A 24,693-nucleotide genomic window follows, 5' to 3' on the forward strand; every position below is an offset into this window, starting at 1 on the left:
CAGCTTGTGAATGCAGTCACGTGTCAAATAGACCGTATATGTCTATTTAAGTCTGTTTTGAGAGTTTAATAGTTTATAGATATTGCGTACATTCCCCGATACGTATAGCATGTGACCATATTTGACAACAAATCACAAACTGTGTCAGTAATTTAAGTTATTTTGTTTATTAGAAAGTTGGGGCACGGGTGGCCCAGTCGTCTAAGGCCCCGCGATTTGCTGTGCAGTGTTGCGTCCCGTGGGCACGCCCAAAACCTATGAATGTGGGTTCGAATCCCAGTTCGCCCCGATTATGTTTCAAGGTGGTAAACGTCTGAGACCTGCATCACTTTGGGCTTTCCTCCCACATTAAGCAGACACGTCGTGATGTAACTGGAATACTGTTGAAAGCGGCGTTAAAGCCAGCTCACTCCCTAATAGAAAGTTGTTGTGTGTTGTGACCGTTTGGCACTCTGTCGACATTACCTGAAACCATTATAATAACAAATTCACAACTACAGACGCATTTTACAAAAAAGTCATCCAATGACATATTTACACTTCTGCTCATGGAAAGTGCAGTTACGGAAGAGTTGCTTCCCTTCTATTGAGAAATCGTTTGAGATATTTCATGCTGTCGGTGAATTATTAAAAAAAAGTGGCCTCTTACGACAAGCATTGTCACCTTTTACGGCAAGCATTGGTTGCTGAAGGCATATATATATATATATATATATATATATATAGCTGGAATATTGCTGAGTGCGATGTTAAACAACAAACAAACGTATATTCGGAATCGTACAATCGATTCTGTTTTTAGCAAGAAATTTGGAATGGGATTCGTCGCTTTAATTTACATCTGATGCGCACATAAAATCGCTGTTTATCTATTAGTTGACTTTCCGGTTCTTGCACTTGTTCTCTGGATTCTTTTGAAAGTCATTATTAGCCTTATTTACGATGTGATATGTAATGACATTTATCAAATCAATTAAACAATGTGAATGCTTCGAAGAAAAGGAAGTTACACACTTCAGAGTGAGTGAGTGACTGAGTTGGGTTTAACGCCGCTTTTAACAGTATTCCAGTTACCACCCGATCCCGTTAGTCGCCCCTTACGACAAGCATAGTCGCCTTCATGGGTCCTGATTTAGTGAAAGGTACAATGTGAATGTGCCGCACTTTGATTAGAAACAGCAAATAAGATGAATCGACATGCACTGAAATATAATATTATCACAAGGCTGATGTGAAAACAGACTCGCTGACTTTGTTGATGCATGTCATCGTATCCCAATTACGTAGGTCGATGCTCATGATATCAATCACTGGATTATCTGGTCCAGACTCGGTTTATTTTTACAGACCGCCGTCATATAGCTGGACCATTGATGAGTGCGGCGTTAAACAACAAACAAACAAACAACTTCAGGATTAATAAGATTTTGTTCTGAACAGGTCTACCTGATGTTTACTCAATAAAATAGGGAAGAAAATTAATTCAACGATTTAGTTTGGACAATTATTAGACACACGGGACTATAGTTACTCGTAGTTCGTTTTAGAAACGCTTGATCCAGGTTTTCAATGACAGCTAACTCCGTCTTTTGTATTAACCGCTAGAGTTCACAGCGACCAACGCTTGGTGGGAAGATAAACACGACAATGTTGCGTTATACGAAGACGGTGTTGTAGCCCGTGTCTACAGTTGGTACGTGGTTCCATTTGCTATACAGTGCTTGACATTAAGTTAGCACATTTAATTGATCATTTCATAAGGAAGAGTGCATAACGTCAGTTCCTGGTTGCAAATGACATTGTTTTGAGTACAGAACACTGAGGCCTTTTCGATAGGACTCTGACCTTATGAAGGGTATTCGGGTGGGCCTACTCTAACAGGTCGAGTTTAGAAACTAGACGACTCGTGTCGTAAGCTAAGGTCTCGAGTACTGACACACAATCTAAATCTGAGAAAAAATGAGAAGTTGTCAAGGGCGTTGATTCGTTTTGACAATATGATGCTGGGAAAAAGACATGTCATTTTGTTTCATATTGACGTCGGTGTCTTTGCATGATGAAATACATTCATGCTTCATTTGTCATCCTGTATAAGTATTACCGGTAATCGGTTAACTTTTTATAATTAGTGACAATGAGTAGTACTGACGGGCGTTAGAAACTAACAGTTTTCGTCCACTAGTCCTTATAATGATAACATATAGCAAAACCCTTAAAAATGGCAATTTTCTACTAGTCCTTATGATACCTTTACCATTGGGCAGTTTGTCAAGGACTATAGGACTAGTGCCAATTTCTAACCCTGCTGAATGTGATATCAGACATTTTCTGTCATTTTGTTTGGTCTGTCAGAGTGTCATTTTGATTTCATTCTGATATCCATATTAATCAGTCAGCGTTGTAATGTATGAGAATGAACATTAATGAATGTGATATATGAACCGTAACCTAGGTACTCGACTTGGGTGGGTTTTCAGAAGGACCTGGGTACCCACAGCACTACCCAGGCCCGTGGTTAGTCACGTAATATAATGTTTAATGACAAAAATTATCAAGGACACTATATGGTTACACTACAAGTCACTAATGTTCAGATTTCTTCCTGACTATGCATCCATTCCTTCTGATTTTTATGTTTGAATAAAGATAAAACTTCAGTCAACTTCAGTGTATGCATGACCAGATTGTTTTATACGTGTATCTAAATACATTCTGTCCTTGGCTACGGTCAAACTAATCCCAATCAGACATTTTGTACCTCGGGTAGTGTCGGGTAATAGAGGGGTGGGTACCCTGGTAGTGAATTTGGTCTCGTTCCAGCTCTAGTATCAGCTTTTTCTTTGTGGATTCAAAACTTGCTTATTTTGGACTATCATCTCGAATGGTTTGACATGTGCTTGGAGCTATTCTCGCTCGTAATGTCGAGCCCCTGGGCATGATACACCACTTGGGTACAATGTGTGGAGCTCGTTGCTGATGTTTCCCCATGATATATTGATGGAATATTCCTGAAAGCAGGGTAAGGCTACACTCATTCACTCATGGACAATTATGTTGCATTATTAGCTTGATCAAGCATTACACCCTTAATATCAGACCCGTGAAGATTCTGGGTAGAATAGGTCTTCAGCAACCTATGCTTGCCGTAAAAGGCGACTATGCTTGTCGTAAAAGGCGACTAAAGTGATCGGGTGGTCAGGCTTACTGACTTGGTTGATGCATGTCATCGATCCCAATTGCGTGGATCGATGCTCAAGATATCAATCACTAGATTGTCTGGTCCATACTCGATTAATTACAGACCGCCGTCATATAGCTGGAATATTGCTGAGTGCGGCGTTAAACAACAAACTGATGTAAGGGGGACATATGAATGCAACATTTGGAGGTCATGATTCGACTTACTCAAGGTGTAACCTGGCAATAAGGTAAACTTTCTATGAGATGATTATAAGATGCCGATTTTAAAAACATGTTCATATTAGCCTTACCAAGTTTGGAACATCTGCATTCAGAGCTTCACTCTTCGTTGAGTGTAGGTTAGGGAAACCTGATGAGGGACCATTGCATCATGTCATGTTGACTGCATGCTTTCATATGGGCTTTCACGACATGCGATTGCATCAGTTGACATATGGACAATATTTTTATTATCCTCCCCCTTTTGCAAAGAGGGTTACTCTCATTTGCAACATAAAGTCCAAGGGTGTTAGTAGATGCAGTGTGATATGCTAAATGACATAAGGTTTTGTTTATTAGTGAATCTCTGAACCTTTTAAATGCCATAGGCACAATACAAAAGTGAACCTTTTAAATGCCATGGGTACAATACAAAAGTGAGCATTTGTATAATTTCTTTATATCATACATATTTGTTCCTGTGTCATGCGAAAGATCATAGGCAGCTATAAAAAAACAACTTGAAAATTCAAGTAAAATATGTCAATAATATTGCAGGTTTTGCGATACATTCTTAGGGTATGCAAAATAGTAGTTTCTATCAGGAGTAGATTATCCATCTCTGAGAAGAGTAGATGTGGAGTACAGTTGCACCGGGATACTGATGCCACCTTTGGAATGACCATGACAAAAAATAGTTGCATCCATACTTGGTGTTAGAAAACACTGTTGAACCTTGAACTGTTGAATTGTTTGGACATAAGGCTCTGTGAAGAGGGTGGACGATTTCAGACAGTCAGTGCTTCATTAAACAAAGGCCAATTGAAGAAATATTTTGCACATTTATTCCTGATAGAAAACTACACAATACTATTTAAAATATCCAGATGTTTTCAATTATACCAAGGTTAAGGCAAAGCGAACACAAAATTTGTATTTGTTTAATAAATGTGTATTGATATTAGACGGGTCTTCTCTTCATGGGTGAGTAATAAATTAAAACCCTTCTTAAAGGAAACAAGGTATAGGTACTGTGTTAATACTCGCTATGACTGTTTGTTCATATAATTGTTTTCAGATTGATGGCCTAAGATGCAAAGTAAGGAGAAGCAGGAAGGAACGCCATGTTGTCCAGAACTACCTTTGCTTCCAACATCCCTGTCATGCTGTCATATGCAGCAACAAGCCTCAGATCAACCTCTGTATGTTCAAAATGGCTGATGCCCATCAGCAGAAAACTAGGTCATCAATTTCACAGCCAACTACATTCACAACCAAGCATAGTGACGAACAGATGCCTGTGCAGAAAATATCCTAGAGTATCACTATGGCAATCTTTGAAACCATTCCGTCATAAAAGCAATATTTCTAGCACTTCTACAAAAGTACGTAAATGGCCAAAACATTTTTTATTGACTCTTGGAATCAGTTCAGGAGCGAGTGGAACATATTATGCATATTTGGAGGAGAAAGACCGGAGGAAAATACGGGTCACAATTGGTGGATTTAGGCGATTCTGGAGTTAAGTTGCATGTTATTAATATTATGTTTATCTTTTGTTGGTATGAAATCTTTCAATGCCCAGTGAACATTCAGCACCTTTCTAAAAGTTTAGTCGACTTATAATATCAAAAATAACTGAGTGGAGGGGACCTATAATTAAAATTAGATCATTTTCTCTGAAACGGTACCTCTCTGCATGAGATGTCTGTTTTCTATTAAGAATTCTCTTGTGGTAGAGCGTCCGTCCGTAGAGCGGAAGGTCTGGGGTACCATTCCCAGCCCCGTCATACGAAAAGACGTTAAAAGATGGTACTTGTTTTACCCTTTCTGGCGCTTGGCAACAAAGGTCCAAAACAAGGACTGGTTGGCATGGAGTCTAAGTGGGATGTTCATGTTAAACTGCTAGTTAGTACAAGCAGCCACAAACACACACATGCATGCACATCTCTATACATACACGTGCATGCATGTCGCTATATAAGTGCAATAATCTTGGACACGGCGTTAAACCCCATTTCATCTTACCATCTATAAACAGTTTTTCAGTTTTGATTCGTAACCACCTTGACAGGGAAATTTGATCTCTGCCAAAGAAAAGCGCCACAGAAACTATAAACCTGTACATTCCATAGAAACTCAAGATGATAGGATGTGTAAAACATCCATGACGATGTAATATAGCATGGCTTTTTTCACATTCAAAGGGACGGTTGGGTAGGCTAGTGGTTAAAACGTTCGCTCATCACACCAAAGAGCCAGTTTCGATTCCCGACATGGGTACAATGTGTGAAGCCCATTTCTGGTGTCCCCCGCCATAATATTGCTGGAGTATTGTTAAATGCGGCGTAAAACCATACTCACATTCAAATTTCCTGGATTAAACTTGTTTACTACTGAGAATTTAGAAGCCTTGGCACTGTTTTGGCTGATCATGCTGATTAGAAAGTCCACGCCAATGGAGGTGTCTTCAAGCAGAGACGGAACAGTAAAACATCTGACTTAAATGAGATAGAGAGGGGACCTATTGAACCTTTGAGTCTGCACTAGGGCTTCATTGTTGAACATATTGGGGTGACCCCAGGGATAATTCTAGGATGGGGTCTTGTGCTTCTAGCCCCTAAATTTGGAAAAAGGCCCACATTTCAAATACAATGGGGCATTTTAACATTGTGCTGTATGTGCGAGTGTGGGTGGAATTTTCACATAAAGGGCTCGTGTCAGAAAATCCCAAGAGTGAACCCTGGGGGTAATTTTTCAGACTTGTGAGTGTACATTATATGTTTGTATGTTGTTAAACACTGATCAATGTTCCAGCTTTATAATGGTGGCATGTAGATAATCAAGCCTGTGTACCCAATCTGTTTAGCTGACTTGTACGACAAGCAAAGGTTGACCAATTCTAACCCGGAACAAAGTTTAGCAAGACTCAATCTCATATTGTAACATGTTTCAGATCAGATCTGGTGAACATGACAAATGTTTTAGCAGTAAATATTTATAAGTATGATCGTGTGTGATTTTAGGTCTCTAGTGATTGGTACTTTAATCTCTCTGGACTACAAATGGTCTCTATGGAACCTGGATGAGGATGGAGAGGAATATGATCGGACGATCAAAGGATGTCATCGGCGGGCAGCTGAGAGGATGTTGCTTGGCTGCTTACAGAATGGAGGGTTGTATATAAAACTTGGACAGGGTCTTGTATCTCTGAACCACATCCTACCTCGAGAATATGTTGATGTGTTGGTTGCTCTGCAAGATAAGGCGCTGGCACGTGGACCACATGAGGTAGGTGATAGTCTGGAAGAAGGAATGAGAATGACGACATTTCGTTGATGTGGGTAGATGATCAAAATTCTATCTCAGTGTGAACATTCTAATTAAGCCATCAAATTGGTGATAAGTGTAGTTATTGTACTGTCTTCTGTTGACAAGTTCTGATGTATTCTAAATTTATTTATTATGTACAGCCTTTCATAGTCACGATGTGGCTGAAATACTGCCGATAAGACCTTAAAATTTGACTCACTCACCAGCTCATGCCATGCAGTATTGCATCTCTTACGCTGACCGGAAATCTAAGATTCTGGGTTCAAATCCCAGCTTTACCCACATTTCTAGGTTTGTCACCACCATACTCATTCTTGTTGGTTTCACTTCACTGATGTGGTAAGCGTCTGCATCCCTTCAGGCTCTCCTCCTATAAGTGCAGAGTTGTGTACCTTGGGCAAGCCAGAAACATTAATCATGGGTTCGAGTCCAGGTTCGTCCCGATTATGTTTCTAGGTTTGTCAGCACCATACTCGTGCTTGTGGGTTTCACCAAAATGTTAAGCGTCAGAGACCTGCATCACTTCTGGCTTTCCTCCCACATCAAGCTGACATGCTGTGATATAACTTCTAAACTGTTCAAAGCAGGGTTAAACCCGACTCACTCACTCACTCACTGCTACACATGCTACATGAAGCTTCGTGACGTGTTATAACTGAGAAACTGTTCAAAGTGGTATTAAACTAAACTCATTCATGTGTAAGAATAATTTTGGTCATTTTTGTATTTTGGTTTGTCCTCTGTTGTGTTTTACTAGGTTTATGAACTCACTGTATCCCAACTACAGGTACAACAACTATTTTTAGAAGATTTTGGAAAGACTCCAAAGGAAATGTTCTCTGAGTTTGAGGAGGAACCAATTGCTGCTGCCAGTCTCGCTCAAGTCCATCGTGCTGTCACCCATGAGGGAGAAAGGGTAGCTGTGAAGGTAAACCACATGATGGAGTAGTTACCATGTATTCAGTGTATAGGGGCATGTTGACTGTGTGTGCTAGGCAAGGGTTGAGATCATGCAAGGTTCAGGATGACTACTGCTGAACAAACTCTGGGCTGAACTTTGGATCTGTATTATCTCTGCAGTCAGCAACAGGGTTGGAAGGCAGTTGTAGCTTCATGTGTTCTGTCTGTGCCAAAACCCTTTGAGACTGCTACCCTGAACTTGGCTCCTAGTACCATTTTTAGTAGAATTTAGTAATGTTATGTGGGCTATTCAGCATTAGAAATTAGCACTAGTCTTGTAGTCCTTGCAAAAGTTCCCAATAGTTAAGGTATCATAAGGACTACCGGTAGTAGAAATTTGCCATTTTTAAGCGTTTTGCTATGTGTTATCATTATAAGGACTACTGGACTAAAACTGTAAATTTCTACCCCTGCTATTATTACCTGAGCTTACCATGCTTATGAGACTGAACATAATTTAAATGAACTCTGGCTTCTGACTAGTGGCTAAAGTCACAGAGCGTGGTGTAGTGCATGTGTTGTGGTGCATTTACTATGAAAAGGAGAGCATGTGCACTTCATCCAGAGCTCGGGGCGGTCAGGTAGCCTAGTGGTTAAAGCGTTCGCTCTTCACGCCGAAGACCCGGGTTCGATTGTCGACATGGGCACAATGTGTGAAGCCCATTTCTGGTGTCCCCCGCCGTGATATTGCTGGAATATTGCTAAAAGCGGCGTAAAACCATACTCACTCACTCATCCAGAGCTCCAGATAACTTTTTGAGCAATTGAGTTTTTACTCGCAGGTTTCTATTTCAATTGGGTTATTACATTTTGCATTCGGTTACCAATATTTTTTACTCATCTATTCATCACTCTGTTGGGTTTTTCCCAAATTGAGTACCAGTAAGCTTTTAGAGATTTAAAAAAATAATAATAATGTTTTAGATGTGATATAACGGTTCTAAATATAGGCTTGACTCAAAAAGTAAATTAGCTCATAATTGTGTCTCGGAAATTGTGTTTCCTAAAACACCGACTTTTACTAGGCATGGCTTGTGCACATGGTGCAGGCAGACAATGTTTATTTATTCAGGCTGTCAGCATGGCACAGTTGTGTTTTAGGGAGTGTATAGAGGGTGTGGAATAAGATGCAGAAATATTATCGTTTTAGATTTGTTATTAACATGATACACATTGAGGAAATATTGTTTGTTTTCTCAGCGCTGTATGCATAACATTTGCATTATCGGACTCAGTACCAATAATAATTGTCAAGTAGTCATTTCTAAGTCATGTTAATACACTATATTAAATATTAAGTTTTACTGTACCTGATGCTGCACAGTGCTTTAGCTTCCCTACCTTTACAAACAGATCAAAACTGGAACAGAAAGACAGTTGAAACACTATAGCTCTTACCCTGTTACTCCAGAGTTACCCCCCTTGGCCCGTACTACCTTATATTCTGCTCTGTCTGCCTACACGACAGACATGCTTACAGTGAACTAAGACTTCCCTCCGATACTTTTAAGTCGTTTCCTGACAGGGGTTTCAATGGTTTTCCTTGAGTATATCTTTCTTCTGACATATATTCTGCTTCTATATGGTATATTTCTGCTTTTTGCTCTTAGTTTTGCAGAAAACGTCAACCATGTACCTAAGCACATTTTTCGTGGCAAGGTTGCCATTTTGTATTTTGTTTTGTATTCTCCTCTGTCAGAGACATTACCTTTACCACCCACAACAACCTCAATGAATACCTCCACATTGGTGCCATTGCCTTAGAGGATTGCTACTCAGGTGACACCCTGTGCCTCTTCTGAGATGTCATCCCGCCGGCCTTCTTGATCCCGTTCCTGATTGAAATTGCCTGAAGACCCCGATGACACCTCCCACAAGTTCTGTAACCTGTGGGTTGCCAGAACTCACCTCTCTGACTGGGAAAGGTTGTCAGCACCCTGAGTCCCCTGATCGCCTCTCCTGTGCCCCTTCTGAGACATCCTCCTGCCTGTCTACTGGATCCTGTTGCAGTCTACTGGATCAGCAGTTTCCTGATGGTCGCCAGCATGTAGACATTGCCTGACCATTGCCACACCTCCTCCAACTCTGGCATCTCGGGACCTCTGATGCGCCTCGCTCCTCCAGAGACTAGCACCAGGGTATGACTTTGCCACCAGGCATGAGGCGCCAGTCTGCTGGCTCGCTTCGATCACTTTTGCCACCGAGATGGCCATTTCTTTGATGATGACTTCATTCCTGACTTTGTTGAAGTGCCTCAGTCAACCCCTGACCCCAGCAGACATGCCACTGAGGTTACTGATCATCAGCCCTGCACTTCGCCAGGACAAGACATATTCCCATAATGGACCTACGGTCCTTGATGCCGCTTAGGTTTCTCCTGCGACATAACCAGTAAGTTGCCGACTTCCCGCCTCGACCATCCATGCAGCTCATCATTGCTTCCTCCGGTTCTTCTCACGGGACCGGCACTTTAAGTGGAGAGTGCTCCAATTTGGAATTCTTCGGCCTGTGGTTATTCAACAGGGTTCAACTGTCTGTCTTTTCCAATACTGTCTGTAAAGGTAGGGATCTAAAGCACTGTGTTGTGTCAGGTAAGTATAAACACATTGCATTTATTCTGAAATGCTCATTATTAGACTTAATATTTAAAACAGATCCAAGACGAACTTCACATTGTAGTCAGAATGATGTATTCATTACAATACCATTGTGGTTTTCCAGGTGCAGTATATAGACCTGCGTGACCGCTTCAGTGGGGATATTCGAACATGTGAGATCCTGTTGCACCTGATTGGCTGGATTCACCCAAAGTTTGGCTTCGCCTGGGTCATTCAGGTAACTAGCTAGCACAGATATGTGGAGAGCATATTTTGTTGATTTCAATATCTCCGTCATGGGATTCCTGGTTAGAATTGTTCCCCAACAACTTATGCTGGTTGTAAGAGGCTATTTAAGAGATCGGGTGATCAAATTAATGAACTTGGGTTATTGCATGTCCTCACCCCGATAGCCTGGATCAGTGCTCAATATCAATAACTGGTTTGTCTGGCCCAGACTCAGTTATTTAAAGGCTGTCATCATGAAGCCGGAATATTGCTGTGTAGCGTAAAACATACAAACAAGATAGCAATATCTAGGTAACCATAGTAACATAAAAAATTATCAGAAGTGATTTACCTTTAGATCATGATAAAAGCATTTTAGCATATTGGTAATTTTTGTAAGAGTAAAATTGTTTTTATATCACCAGTAATTTCTTACAAATATTATTAAGAAATATTCAGAGAGAATTTTACTCTTACAAAAATTACCAATATTCTAAAATGCTTTATATATATTTCTTTTCATGGTCTTCGCAAGGTATTGCAGTATGTTTAATACACTGATAAGTATGAGAAATTTGTTATGTTTCAACTCCCAGTGTACAGTATGAGAAGTATTTTCAGATGATCCTACTACTACTACTACCAATAACAGGAACACATTCATGTTCTGAACGAAGTTTCTTGCCAAAGGAGACACCAGCGTAATCAGTGTTTTAGTATGGGGAAGGCCTGGATCTCTAGAAACTCACAGGAGTCAAGCTGCTGAACACTGTCACTCATTCACCGACTCTTGAAAATGTCACTTAACTTTGTCAGATTTGTGACCAGTGAGCTGTACACAGGACCACTTGCCACCTTGCTATATCGTTGTACCTTTATATATGTTTTCAGGATCTGAAGGGGACATTAGCCCAGGAGCTGGACTTTGTGAATGAGGGTGGTAATGGTGAGAGGTGCCAGAAGGACTTGCAACATCTTAAGTATGTCTACGTCCCCAAGGTGCACTGGGATAAAACAAGTAAGGTAGGTGATCTGTGTCTGTGTGTTAAGTGAATAGTAGAATGAAAGGAATAGTAGAATGCTCTGCTGTTGTGTTATTCAACATGGTGAACCTTCAATATTCAGCTGGCCCATTAGGATTCTGGGTTAGAGGGGGCACAGGTGGTCCAGTCGTCTAAGGCGCCGCGATTCGCTGTGCAGATTTGCCACCCTTGGGCACGCCAGAAACCTATGATTGTGGGTTCGAATCCCGGTTCGCCCCGATTATGTTTCTAGGTTTGTCAGCGCCATACCCGTGCTCGTGGGTTTCACCGAAGTGGTAAATGTCTGAGACCTGCATCACTTGGGGCTTTCCTCCCACATTAAGCTGACACGGCACGATATAACTGGAATACTGTTAAAAGCAGAGTTAAACCCAACTCACTCACTCTGGGTTAGAAAGGTCCCCAGCTACCCATACTGGTCATAAGATTGAGCAATTGTTACGTGTCCACTTCCAAATTAAAATAATAAGTTAACCCAGAAATCTCCACACAAAATTATTAAGTGTGAAACCAACAAATAACAAAGATGTATGCTAACATACATTAAATAGCACTACATTCATGACAACTAACCATTGTTAAAACATAATACTGTAAACTTCTACTGAATCTCAGCAGAAATAAATGTCGTACAATTACATCATTGTTTAACAATAAATTACACTGCCATATAACACTATTTGGATTAGGTAGTTACGAGTTATTGTTGGACATTGGTCCTAATATCGACCACTGGTTTGTCAGGAGAGACTGTCATCGTCTGCCTGGAATATTGTAGAGTTTAAGACTGATATGTATCTGTAAATATTGCTCTTGTTTCAAGTCAAATACAAAATGTTTCAAGCAATCAGCAACTTGTAATAATTCCTACATTAATATGTTTTGGTGAGATCACTTCTATTCTATTTAAAGTATTGGTATATTTAAAGTCACGGGTGGCCCAGTTGTCTAAGCGCTGTGATTCGCTGTGCAGAGTTGCGTCCCTTGGGCACGCCAGAAACCATGTTTCAAGGTTTGTCAGCACCATACCCGTGCTCGTGGGTTTCACGGACGTGTTATAAACCTATTCATTGGGATCGCTATTAAGTAAAAGACTTCTTTCTATAGGCATTAAGACCTATTGTGAGGTTTTACTTTCCAGTCGGGTTAAATCTCATAAACAGGGACGTCGTAATGTCCCTGGGATTTTATATAATATCCCTGGGATATTATATAATGTCCTGGGTATTTTATTAATATAACTTCCTTACACATTGTAACATGTAATGAAATGTAAAATCAAATGCCAAATGTTTTCTTTTTATTCCCGAGGATCGAACTCGCAACCTTCATATCTGTAGCCCAGTGAGTGTACCACGAGGCTACAGAGGTGTTGATAAGCATCACTGGTTTTTAGAATGTCCTTTTCAAGATCTGTACGCCAGCAACAGATATTTTACACGCCTTTTATTTTACCAAAACCTCGTGAGCGTGTTTTCTCCAATATGTAAACGTCTGAGACCTGCATCATTTCGGGCTTTCCTTCACATTAAGCTGACACGCCGCGATATAACTGGAATAATGTTACAAAGCAGCGTTAAACCCAACTCAGTCACTCACTTTTATAACAGTGAATAAAGGTGAGCTTCTGTAGCTCTAGGTTCAAAATGATGGAAGGAAGTTTCGTAGTTGAAAACCTATCATGCTTATTGTACTGATGACATTGTTGAAATAATAAGACATTGTCAAAATGAAAGTATTTTTGAAAGTGCTTGTTTCTCAGTTCTTACTTTTATTGACAGTATGTCTATGTCAAGTACTCTTTGCCTATGTTGACTATAACATGCATCTTATGTTACTCTTAGAGGGTGCTCACAGCGGAATACATTGATGGCTGCAAGATCAGCAACATTGCTGGCATCAAGAACTTGGGTCTGTCACTGAAAGATGTAAATAAACAGTTTGTTAAAACAACTTCTTTTTGTCCTCCGTTACAGTACTTGTTTGCATCAAGGTCTGAGGACACGTCCATAGACGGACTTGAAACAATCAGTTAGCGACATGGAAAATGACAGGATATAAAATGTCCACAACAATAAAATGATAGCATATTTTCCCATTTGGATTTACTTGATTATGTTCATTTTTCAAGATACGGATAACAGATATGCTTGTCTGAATTATTTGTTCAATTGTACTGATAATTTGAAATTCTTGATGCTGATTAAAAAATTCACCTGACGCAACCTTCAGAGTTGTGAGATGTTCATGCACACAGGTATTGTATCTGAGTATAACATTTGACCATACTGACATTCCCTGTTTATTGGACTAACTTATCCCATAGATTCAGATCGGCACACAGCTGGTTGGTTTCACCAGAGTACTAACTTCCAGGACCCATGTCCTTTCAGGATTTCTTTCCTAATATGCCTTGATATAACTTGAATACTGTTCGAATTGACGTTAAACACAACTCACATTCTCTTTTTTGTTCCTGACACAATATAGCTTTGTGACAAAATGTTGGGATTGTTGAGTTGCCTAGTGGATCATGTGTTATAATGTCACGCCAGTGACTTAGGTTTGGTAGAGTTTATGAATCTCCTTCTTTGTATTCCTGGCTATTCCTTGTTAATATTATAATCTGAATCGAAGCAATGTCAGTTGAAAGTCATACATGGTCATTACTGAATGGTTTGTTGTTTTCACTTCATTCCTTCACCTGTGAATGAATGTGTCGGCTATGAGGTGTAGTCGCTGTATTAACCAACCAATCTAGCGAAGGCCTGGGCTCCTTTCCACAAAGTGATCTTAGCACTACGATTGTTGTAAGTTTATGTTAAGGTATATGAGTTACGATCATCTTAACGCTATGATCGCTTTGTGGAATGGGTTCCTGGTGACAACAAGAGGCCAGCTTGCTTTTGTTCAGATCAATGGGTGCCAAGCTGACGTTAGACAAATGGCAAGGTTTCTTGCTTGACATCGTGTGCAACATGTGCCTTAGCCTTGTGGCAGTCTTCTCTACACATTGTTTTAATGGCTCAGGATGGTAGGTTAGTGGGTTCATTTGTACTTCAATGAGTTATTAATTGGGGTAACTATTGGGCTTTTTTTACTATTGCAATTATATTGCAATAGAACCCCACACTATTGCAATAGTTTTGCAATAGTATTAAACCAACTTTAGTGGTTGATTATCAATGTAAAAGAAATCAATAAAGTAATGTTGACACTTTCGGCCTTTTCTCTCCCTGTCGATTATCAAACCAATGGGAAATAACTCTAATCTGAAGTATTCTGATGCATAATTAGTGTTTAAATTGCAAATATTGAAACTATCGACTCTTATGAAGACTATCAATAATATCATCAACTTTTATAAATTCCTATTGAGTAATACAATCGTTGGGCAAACAATTGCACTAAATTGATAGTTTGATATATTGTTACACTCCTAGTTATATACGACCTAATTTCATTAGCGTACTGAAATTAGACATGTGTCACTACTAAAACATACAGTCCATGTATTTTCAAAAGGAATGGAGGAACAAAACATATTCATAAATTGTGAAGTATTTTTGATCACACAAATGGCGTTATTAGTTGCAATATGAAGGGTTGGAAACAGTTGGTGGCAAACTATTGTGGTCGATTATGAATGCTTTTCAAGATAACAAAATTGATTTTAGTAACAAAGACTTGACACATATGGCAATGATTATATATCCACAGTTCATTTTATTACTGGGGCGGTGGGGTAGTCTAGTGATTAAAGCGTCCGCTTGTCATGCAAATGAACTGGTTTCGATTCCCAACATGGGTACAATGTGTAAAGCCAATTTCTGGTGTCCCCGCCGTGATATTGCTGGAATATTGCTAAAAGTGGCATAAATGTATACTCACTCACTCGTTTATTACCAGCAATACTGACCATATATGTTGTTTTCCAGATAGATACCAAGCTAGTCAAATGTTTCTCGGACCAGATCTTCCTGTCTGGTTTTGTCCATGCTGACCCACACCCTGGAAACGTGTTTGTGCGGCGGTCTAAACAAGGCGGTGCCGAGTTGGTGCTATTAGATCATGGCCTATACGACTCCCTCAGTCCCTCTCACAGGGAGTCCCTGTGCCATCTGTATAAAGCCATTGTGATGAAGAACGAACAAGACATGGAAACATACTCCCAGAATCTAGGTGTTGAAGGTGAGGAGAAGGGAGTACTTTGACCAGTATATTACAACAGATGCTATTGGTGTGTCTTGTCTAAGTAGGGGGCACGGTTGGCCCAGTGGTCTAAGGCGCCGCGATTCGCTGTGCAGAGTTGCGGCCCTTGGGCACGCCAGAAACCTATGATTGTGGGTTCGAATCCCAGGTTCACCCAGATTATGTTTCTAGGTTTGTCAGCACCATACCCGTGCTCGTGGGTTTCAACGAAGTGGTAAACGTCTGAGACCTGCATCACTTGGGGCTTTCCTCCCACATTAAACTGATAGCCGTGATATAACTGGAATACTGTTAGAAGCGGCGTTAAACCCAACTCACTCACTCACTCTTGTCTAAGTAGAAATGGATGTTTTATTCATGAGTACTTTTAAAGGCCCGGGGTGCAAACTAGAAATAACCCTCAGGTTTCCAATGAGTCTGGCTATTCCTCAACAGTGTAAATTTGATCTGCCCATGGTGACAGAGCTGTAACAAACAAACCATACAAAGTGATATCTGCTCATATGTCTGTATAATGCTTTTTTCCTGCTCTCTTGATAACGTGCATCCCTAAATACATCTTGGTAAAGAAGCATGGTCCATAATCTCTTTTAATATCCCTTTCTAAGTTCAGAATTTTGCACATTGTCTTGAAGGAGATGTCCAATTTATTTGAATAGGTGGAGTCAATGAACAGTGTTCTCACCTTGAAATGATCACATGCTAAAACAAAGCAACAACTGGACTGTCTAGAGTTATTTACAGGCCGTCATCATATAGCTGAAATATTGCTGGGTGCGGCATTTGACAAACAAAATATTCAATTGCCCCCCCAAGAATCGGGTTCGATTTCCAACATGGGTAGAATGTGGGAAGCCCATTTCTGGTGTCCCCCGCCGTGATTTTGCTGGTATATTGCTATAAGCAGCGTAAAACCATACTCACTCACTCACTTAGTAGAAGTTATGTAACTATGGTGATAAAGAAATGTACTGGAACAAGGTTGTTATTAAGATTTGACACTGTCATTAATATTGCAATGCCTTGCTACTCCTCAGATTTCCACATATTTGCCATAATGCTAGTACAGCGGCCAGTTAGAGTGAAGAACAAGCCTTTGCTCCGCACCAAACCCTTCTCGCGTCAAGAGTGGAGAAACATGTCCAAAGAGTTACAAGATCAACTCAAGAAGGAATTCTTAGTCATTCATGATCGTGTTTTGCAGGTCATGAAAGATATGCCTAAGGGTCTTCTTTTGATATTTAGGTAGGAAATCTCCGTTTTAGTTGATGAGTGGCTTTCTTCACTCTTTATCTTCAGTGGTTGGTGTTATTACGTATTTGTCGTATCAATTTCTCCCTTTTGATTGTGTCATTTCTCTCACTCTTTCCTGAGCAGTTTCACGTTTGCACTCTCTCGACTCTGAATATTGTGATATCAACTGCTTTGTAAGCATGCTTATGGCTGTGTTGGGATGCTTAAATGTGATTCAGTAGGATGGTATGCCAGTTATTATTGATGTACTCTGGAAATGATATCTTCTATCCTGCATGTATCTCATGGCAGTCCTTGGGGGACATAGGTTGGTGTTGCTTACAGGAGGCAGTCTTGAAAATGCTTTTCTTGTTTTGGTGTAAAGATGTAGCGCTTACCAAAATTTGATTGTAAATTGAAAAAAGTTGCTAAGCTTTTGCGCATTTGCATATGTTTATCCTCCTCCTGCTCAGTGTTTGTGGTGGTTTTATATCTGCTGGTTATTACGACCAGTCGTCTATGTCCTGTAATCATGTCACACATGGCTTGGTTGTATTGTGTCAGCATGTTATGATCACGTTGTGTTTTACCTGGGGGACTTATTAAGGTAAATGAGATTGGTCAAACTGCCCCAGTGAAAGCAAAACGACCTAGACAAAAATCCATCATACAGATTTGCTGAACTAAAATCCCTACCTGTCATTTGACTTTCAGTATTCATCTGTGGTTATTTGTTTGTGATCCATTTACAGAGTTAAGACTAGTAGAAAGAATATACACTGTATGTGTTATAACTCCAAAGGGATGCCATCTTTCTACAGGAAATGTGAGAAAGGAAACGCTAGCTGTGCGCTCGTTAGTTCTGTTGCATTAGATATTTTATTATTTTAAACCCAAACATGATTGCTCAGCATGGTGTAAGGACTGGAATAGATCTATTCTTTAATCTTCTTTAATTGCTGCAAGTGCCTGCTTTGGAATGAACATTTGTTTTAATGATTGTAGACCTGTCGTGAGCTGAGTTTGTCTGAGAGTCTCCTCAAGGACAAGCAATGTTAGGCCCATGGTGGCATTCCTTGTCTGTTTTTGAACGACATTTGCGTGATAAGTTAGGTTAGTAATCATGATGAATATTCAATATCTAATTAGTCTGAGAAATGCGTTAAGGGTAGGTAGTTGTAATCAGAAATGACACTGGCATTAATCTTGTTATTTATGTTCATATTCAGAAATATGTAAGACTTACTGAACTTCACATGTCTGCTGACTATTAATATGTTAGAGCATAAGAGTTTAATTCCAAAGAGAAATCCTTAATAGCAGAACCTGGAAAATATTATTCATTATTGCCCTGAGATGAACAAAACTCTGCAAAGGAAGTTCCCTTATTGCATGCTAGCCATAACGCTGTTGACTGGTGAAAAAATCTTTGTGATACAGTGGTAGACACAGCTGAGATAGTAAATACTTGCATACATAAATGCATTTGTGATCATTTGTGTATGTCATGAAAACTAGACAAGATTTGCTTTTGGCATTTTGGTTTAAGGATAGTCCTGTGTTAGCTAGATTCTTTAATGTTAGAGTTACGTGTTAGTCCTGAGGGAATATTGCAGAGATTTGTACTTTCTCCTACCCTCATTTGCTAACAGAAACCATATTAACCACATCTATTTCCAACAACTTGAACAAAACACTTTGAACTACTTGAAAGGTTAATGCAGTTTAATGCCTGTACTAAAACATCAATAAGGTTGCATGCAAACAAAGGCTGACCTGTTATTACTTGCATAATGAATCCTACACCGCTATCTCTTGTAATACGGCCACTTTGAAAGGATGTATTAGTCCGACAGTGATGTTAGTAAAAACCGAAAAAAGTAGGCTGAAAATGTAGGTGGAAAGGCTTGTTCTTCATTCGAGGAAGCTGCTGTTGATGTATCCGTCTCTCTCATCTCTTGGTGACATTTGTTTCCTTAGACCATCGTGTCTTCTGTGAGATTCTGGTACAACGCCCGATAGCACGCAAGACGCTTTACTTGCCGAGTCGAATGACAGAAAAAGACTTGGAACATATGCGAGTGATGGCAGGCCAACACTTTGACAAAATTATGGCTGTGCTGAAATGTATGCCACGAAGTCTGTTGTTAGTCATAAGGTGGGTGTACAAATGCTTGTTGAATATATGCTGCAGAGTGTGTTGTTGCTTCATCAGGTGGGTATCATCAAACAGTAAGTGGTTTGTCTGTTTTTGCAGGAATAAAACAATTGTAAGTGACTGTGAATTAACCAAGCAATATTTTGTGTGTGTTTGTTTCCCTAAACCTAAAAATAGTAGGCCATGCCACTAGAAGCTTACTGTTTCCTGATTGGCTTATAATAGTGGGCAGGGTTTGCATTATCTATCTGAATGATGTCACAGATTTTGTATTGTTTATAACAATTGTTTGTGTGTTCAGGATTAAATAAGCAGTCTTTGAAGCCATTGTGGTTGTGGGGGCATTTTACATGTGTTGTTTTTGAATACATACACAAAGGTTTAATTTTCAAAGTTGAAATATACACATCCACGTAAATATTTCTTCATGAATGTTTGTGCACACGTCCCAGGGGAAATGTGATGTTTTGTTACTATTTACTGGTTGAGAAATTGTCCATGCTTTGCACAGCTGTTGATGTGATGAGGAAATGCCTTTTGCTGGTTGTATCATGAAAAAGGTGAAACAATTTTGAATTTGGAGCTGGTGCTTGATATTCATGGTTCTGGTTTGTTTCTGGGTATTTCACTTCTCAAGCTTCAGTATTTTCTTGCCTCATCTGCAACCTTGAAGTACAGACACACATATTCTACAGTCATAGGGTCTCAGCAATGAACCACACCAGTAAATATAGATTGCAGTAGTCCATGATCGTTTGAAGATGAAATGGGAATCAGATGGACACAATTGGTATTATGTGAACACAATATGGGATACAATGGACACAATTGGGTTCAGATGGATACACTGATGATCGGATAGCGATCCAGTGGACACAATGGGGAGCAGATGAATTCTACGGGATCCAATAGACACAATGGGGAGCAGATGGACACAATGGAGATCAGATGGTCATCATATCATTCAGACACAATGGGCATGAGATGGACACAATATGATTCAGACATAATGAAGATCAGATGGACACAATGGGCATCAGATGGACACAATATGATTCAGACATAATGAAGATCAGATGGACACAATGGGGATCAGATGGATACAATGGGGAACAAATGGACACAATATGATTGAGCCACGATGGGGATCCTATGGCCACAATATGATTCAGACATAATGAAGATCAGATGTACACAATGGGCATCAGATGGACACAATATGATTCAGACATAATGGGGATCAGATGGACACAATGGGGATCAGATGGATACAGTGGGGAACAGATGGATACAATGGGGAACAGATGGACACAATATGATTGAGCCACAATGGGGATCATAAGGCCACAATATGATTTAGACATAATGGGGATCAGATGGACACAATTGGGATCAGATGGATACAATGGGGAACAGATGACCACAATATGATTGAGCCACAATGGGGATCCCATGGCCACAATATGATTCAGACGTAATGGGGATCAGATGGACACATTGGGGATCAGATGGACACAATGGGGAACAGATGGACAAAATGGGGAACAGATGGACACAGTGGGGATCAGATGGATACAATGGGTACATAGTATGGATAGTACTGTAACTGTCCAGTGTCATGGAAGACCTAGTTAGTCTCTGATTGTGTGTCATTGAATCTCAGAATTTGTATAGTGATGCTCACACCTTCAACCACTAGTTGGTCTGCTCTGATGTTTTAATATACTTGTCCGAGTTGAAACTGTGCTACAATTGCTGATGACAGCTCTTGTATCCCTGATGATGAGTCTTGGACTAGGTTTGTGTACATTCAGTCAGGATGTTACTCTCTAACATACTATGAATAATTTATACTGACACACAGTGAAAACACATAATCAGTTTTCACCACAAGAGTTATGTTAGAACTAAATCTTTACTCACCTGACATGACGATGAATGAGAACTGTGTGACAAAATGACATTGTTGTTTGATTATCTCATGCCAGTGTACACAGACATGACAATGAATGAGAACTGTGTGACAAAATGACATTGTTGTTTGATTATCTCATGCCAGTGTACACAGACATGACGATGAATGAGAACTGTGTGACAAAATGACATTGTTGTTTGATTATCTCATGCCAGGGTACACAGACATGACGATGAATGAATTGTTGTTTGATTATCTCATGCCAGTGTACACAGACATGACGATGAATGAATTGTTGTTTGATTATCTCATGCCAGGGTACACAGACATGACGATGAATGAGAACTGTGTGACAAAATGACATTGTTGTTTGATTATCTCATGCCAGTGTACAAGGAACAACCTAATTAGATTTTGGTAGCATTTTTCAAATGTTAACAAAAATTGAATATGTGTTTTCAAAGTGTAACAGTATATTTACCATGTCTTCTGCAAATACAATTTGAAATCTATTTGTACTTTTGAAGAACTTTGTGCTCCCTTTAAAGACAACCTTCCCTATTCAACTTCTCCAATTGATATCATACATAATGTACATATACTCACCGACAAAAGAAATGCGAATGCCATACATGTTGGTTAATATATGAAGAATTACTCATATTCAAGAGATATTAGATTGGTTCGATGCACAAATGAAGATACTGTTATGTTGTGCCAACTGATGCTCATGAACGCATCACATGTGACGTCATAGATCCACGACTCGAGATGCTCCTTTTGTCTGTGGATTAACAATAAACGTGTAAAGTTTGGAAATCAAGTGCAGCGTATGGTTAAAAGAATAAAAAGACTGTGGTAACACTTGACTGATTTTTGGTATTGTCATTAATTGGTACACATTGGAAACATCTCTTCTTAACCTACATACTTCTCTATAAGTTTCAGACCAGTGAAAATCTGGGGTAGAATAGGTCTTCAGCAACCCATACTTGCCGTAAAAGGCGACTCACAGGATTGGGTGGTCAGACTCACTGACTTTGTTGATGCATGTCATCGATCCCAATTGCGTGGATCGATGCTCATGATATCAGTCACTGGATTGTCGGGTCCAGACTTGATTATTTACATACCGCCGTCATATAGCTGTAATATTGCTGAGTACAGCGTTAAACAACTAAGAAGAAACAAACAATATGTTTCTATGGTTCGTGTTTCTTTTGGCAGTGAGTATATTTGTGTACCTTTTGTGTGGTAATCATACCCTGTCAATGTGGGACGTTGCTCATGGTATCAGTCACTGGTTTACCTGGTCTGAACATCAACCTTTACACTACATTTCCAAAATGAAAGTTTTGTCAGAGGTCTTTCTGGGTATTTATTGTGAAACATTGCAATGCTGATTGCTGCACAGACGGGGATAGTGCTGTATTTTGGAATGTTTGTTTTCCAGGAACCTGAACACCATCAGGGCTATCACTAGGGAACATGGCCACCCTGTTGACAGATATGGCATTATGGCTCGCAGGTAGGCCACTCAGACGGATCTGTATACTGTAGTCACTGTTGTAGGAGCAATATGGAAAGTATGTGTATCGTAAATATGTTGTGTGCTTCAACCAGATCACTTGATCTTATTTTGAACATAAAAAAATCCTATAAAAAGGTGTGGGGGGGCATGGGTGGCCCAGTCGTCTAAGGCGCCGTGATTCGCTGTGCAGAGTTGCGTCCCTTGGGCATGCCAGAAACCTATGATTATGGGTTCGAATCCCGGTTCCCCCTGATTATGTTTCAAGGTTTGCACCATACCTGTGCTCGTGGTTTTCACTAAAGTGGTAAACATTTGGGACCTGCATCATTTCGGGCTTTCCTCCCACATTAAGCTGACATGCCGTGATATAACTGGAATACTGTTAAAAGCGGCGTTAAACTCAACTCACTCACCTATAAAAAAAAGAATAAAACCACTTTAAGTGTTTGTGTCATTTTCAAAACCTATGGGCAGTCAGTAGGTATTGAAAAACAACTCTTTTTTTAAATTTCATTAATTAATTTGATTAATCAATTTGATTAAATTTCAGTGCCAAGATCATGACAATCTTTTGTCAAGACAGGCATGAAAACAATTTATGATATATTTTATAGTAAATGGTGTTTTCAGACTTGGCAGTTATAAAAAAACATCTTAATCATATTAATTGAGTATTATACTTTTTTTCTACTATCTTGATTTTTATGACTGGCTGATCCATAAAGCAGTTAATGAAAAAAAGCAACTGATGCAGCTTTGCATGTGATCTCATGTGATAAATCTCATTTTTGTGCATGAAGTGAACATTGTCAACATTCCTTCCTTATTTATGTCATTTTCGCTCAGATTTTAAGACGGCTCCTAATTTTGATTTTGTTGTAGTGCCATATCAGGAACAGCTCGGCAGCTGGCAGGAGGTCTAAACATTACCGGGCACCTAAGGGCATGGTGGGAGAGGTGTGTGTTCGACATCCGTGTCCACACAGAGAATGTTAAACACAGACTGACAATGTTCCTGGCCTTTGCCTTCCTCCGAGTGCTGGAGCTTCTGGGAAGAGCACCCTCTTTGAAGTCCATCAAACAGTTTGCGGACAAGGAAGGGAAGAGGTAGGGTGCATTCAGATTATAACAGATTCCCAAGGTAATAAAAACAAATACAGGTCGGGGGAGCCCTAGAGTGATTCCTGGTTAGAATTGGTCCCCAGCAACGTATGCTTGTTATTAGAGATGACTTACTTCTTGGGTAAAACCATGAGTATGTGTTAGGTGCTGACAAACCAAGAAACATAAAGATAATCAGGGTGAACCCGTATTCGAACACACAATCATAGTTTCCTTGTGTGCCTAAGGGACGCAACTCTGCATGTAACTATATGGATAACTTGTTTATTGTTTGTAACTATGGATAATGACTTTATTGTTTGTAACTAGGGATGATAATGTGTTTATTGTTTACAACAATGGATAACAACTTCTTTATTGTTTGTAACTGGATAACAATGTTTTTATTGTTTGTTACTATGCATAACAACTTTTTTATTGTTTGTAACTAAGGATAAAAACTTCTTTTTTAAAGCTAGTTCATCCTCATTTTTGTTGGAAGTGAAGTGTGGGCTACTGAGAACTTGTCCAAAGTGCCTTCTAAGGAAAAACAATCTGTATTTTTTTGTTTGACACTGTTTCATCTGTTTCAGATTTGATACAATCTGAGACCTGGCAGTTTGAAGCATATTCATCATTGTGACCCTTGTCATCCAGAGAGGAAATACAGCAAAGAAGAAGATTATTGGAACTGACTGTATAACAGGGTGTTCATCACATGGCGGAGTGTAATTCCAGTGCCTGTTTGGTGGCGTTGTTGGTGCGGACAGATTGTGTTAACACCATAGAGAGTTTTCATCTGAAAGCTATGTAACCTTGCAGTTATGGTAAAGTAGTTATTAATATACACTTTTTATAGTTTTGAGTAATTTCTCAATAATCATTGGAAAGTGATTTGTATTACATCAATTACATTAAGTACAACGTTACCACTGTTATACCGAGGCTGTTGTCTCCCACAACTGCTGCTATAGCGAAATCTA

At 39.7% G+C, this 24,693-nt stretch overlaps 1 protein-coding gene across 3 annotated transcripts; it reads left to right on the top strand.

The window, feature by feature from the left end:
- The first annotated feature begins 1,599 nt into the window (after window positions 1-1,599).
- LOC124138560 (uncharacterized aarF domain-containing protein kinase 5-like) lies at window positions 1,600-24,693 on the top strand. 3 transcript variants are annotated; one of them, XM_046505275.2, is made up of 12 exons: window positions 1,600-1,693; window positions 4,478-4,921; window positions 6,426-6,690; window positions 7,520-7,660; window positions 10,414-10,527; window positions 11,409-11,540; window positions 13,405-13,488; window positions 15,499-15,751; window positions 16,810-17,017; window positions 22,532-22,606; window positions 23,492-23,716; window positions 24,304-24,693. In XM_046505275.2, exons 2-12 carry the CDS (start codon window positions 4,524-4,526, stop codon window positions 24,317-24,319), a joined length of 1,911 nt encoding a protein of 636 aa, XP_046361231.2. In that variant the 5' UTR covers window positions 1,600-1,693; window positions 4,478-4,523; the 3' UTR covers window positions 24,320-24,693. The 3 variants fall into 3 exon arrangements, with proteins under 3 accessions (XP_046361231.2, XP_046361232.2, XP_046361234.2); XM_046505276.2 differs by lacking the exon at window positions 16,810-17,017 and adding an exon at window positions 18,986-19,163; XM_046505278.2 differs by lacking the exons at window positions 22,532-22,606; window positions 23,492-23,716; window positions 24,304-24,693 and adding an exon at window positions 18,986-19,135.

Source organism: Haliotis rufescens, unplaced genomic scaffold (genome assembly GCF_023055435.1).
Source record: "Haliotis rufescens isolate VD_foot unplaced genomic scaffold, xgHalRufe1.0.p SCAF_17, whole genome shotgun sequence".
Classification (NCBI taxonomy): domain Eukaryota; kingdom Metazoa; phylum Mollusca; class Gastropoda; order Lepetellida; family Haliotidae; genus Haliotis; species Haliotis rufescens.

What these genes read in the sequence shown, in the direction of transcription:
- LOC124138560 (XM_046505275.2), top strand. Translation starts at nt 4,524, where the DNA reads ATGTTGTCCAGAACTACCTTTGCTTCCAACATCCCTGTCATGCTGTCA. An exon ending in GCTTCGCCTGGGTCATTCAG is followed by an intron (nt 10,528 to 11,408) that starts GTAACTAGCTAG and finishes ATATGTTTTCAG; the next exon opens with GATCTGAAGGGGACATTAGC. An exon ending in ACTGGGATAAAACAAGTAAG is followed by an intron (nt 11,541 to 13,404) that starts GTAGGTGATCTG and finishes TGTTACTCTTAG; the next exon opens with AGGGTGCTCACAGCGGAATA.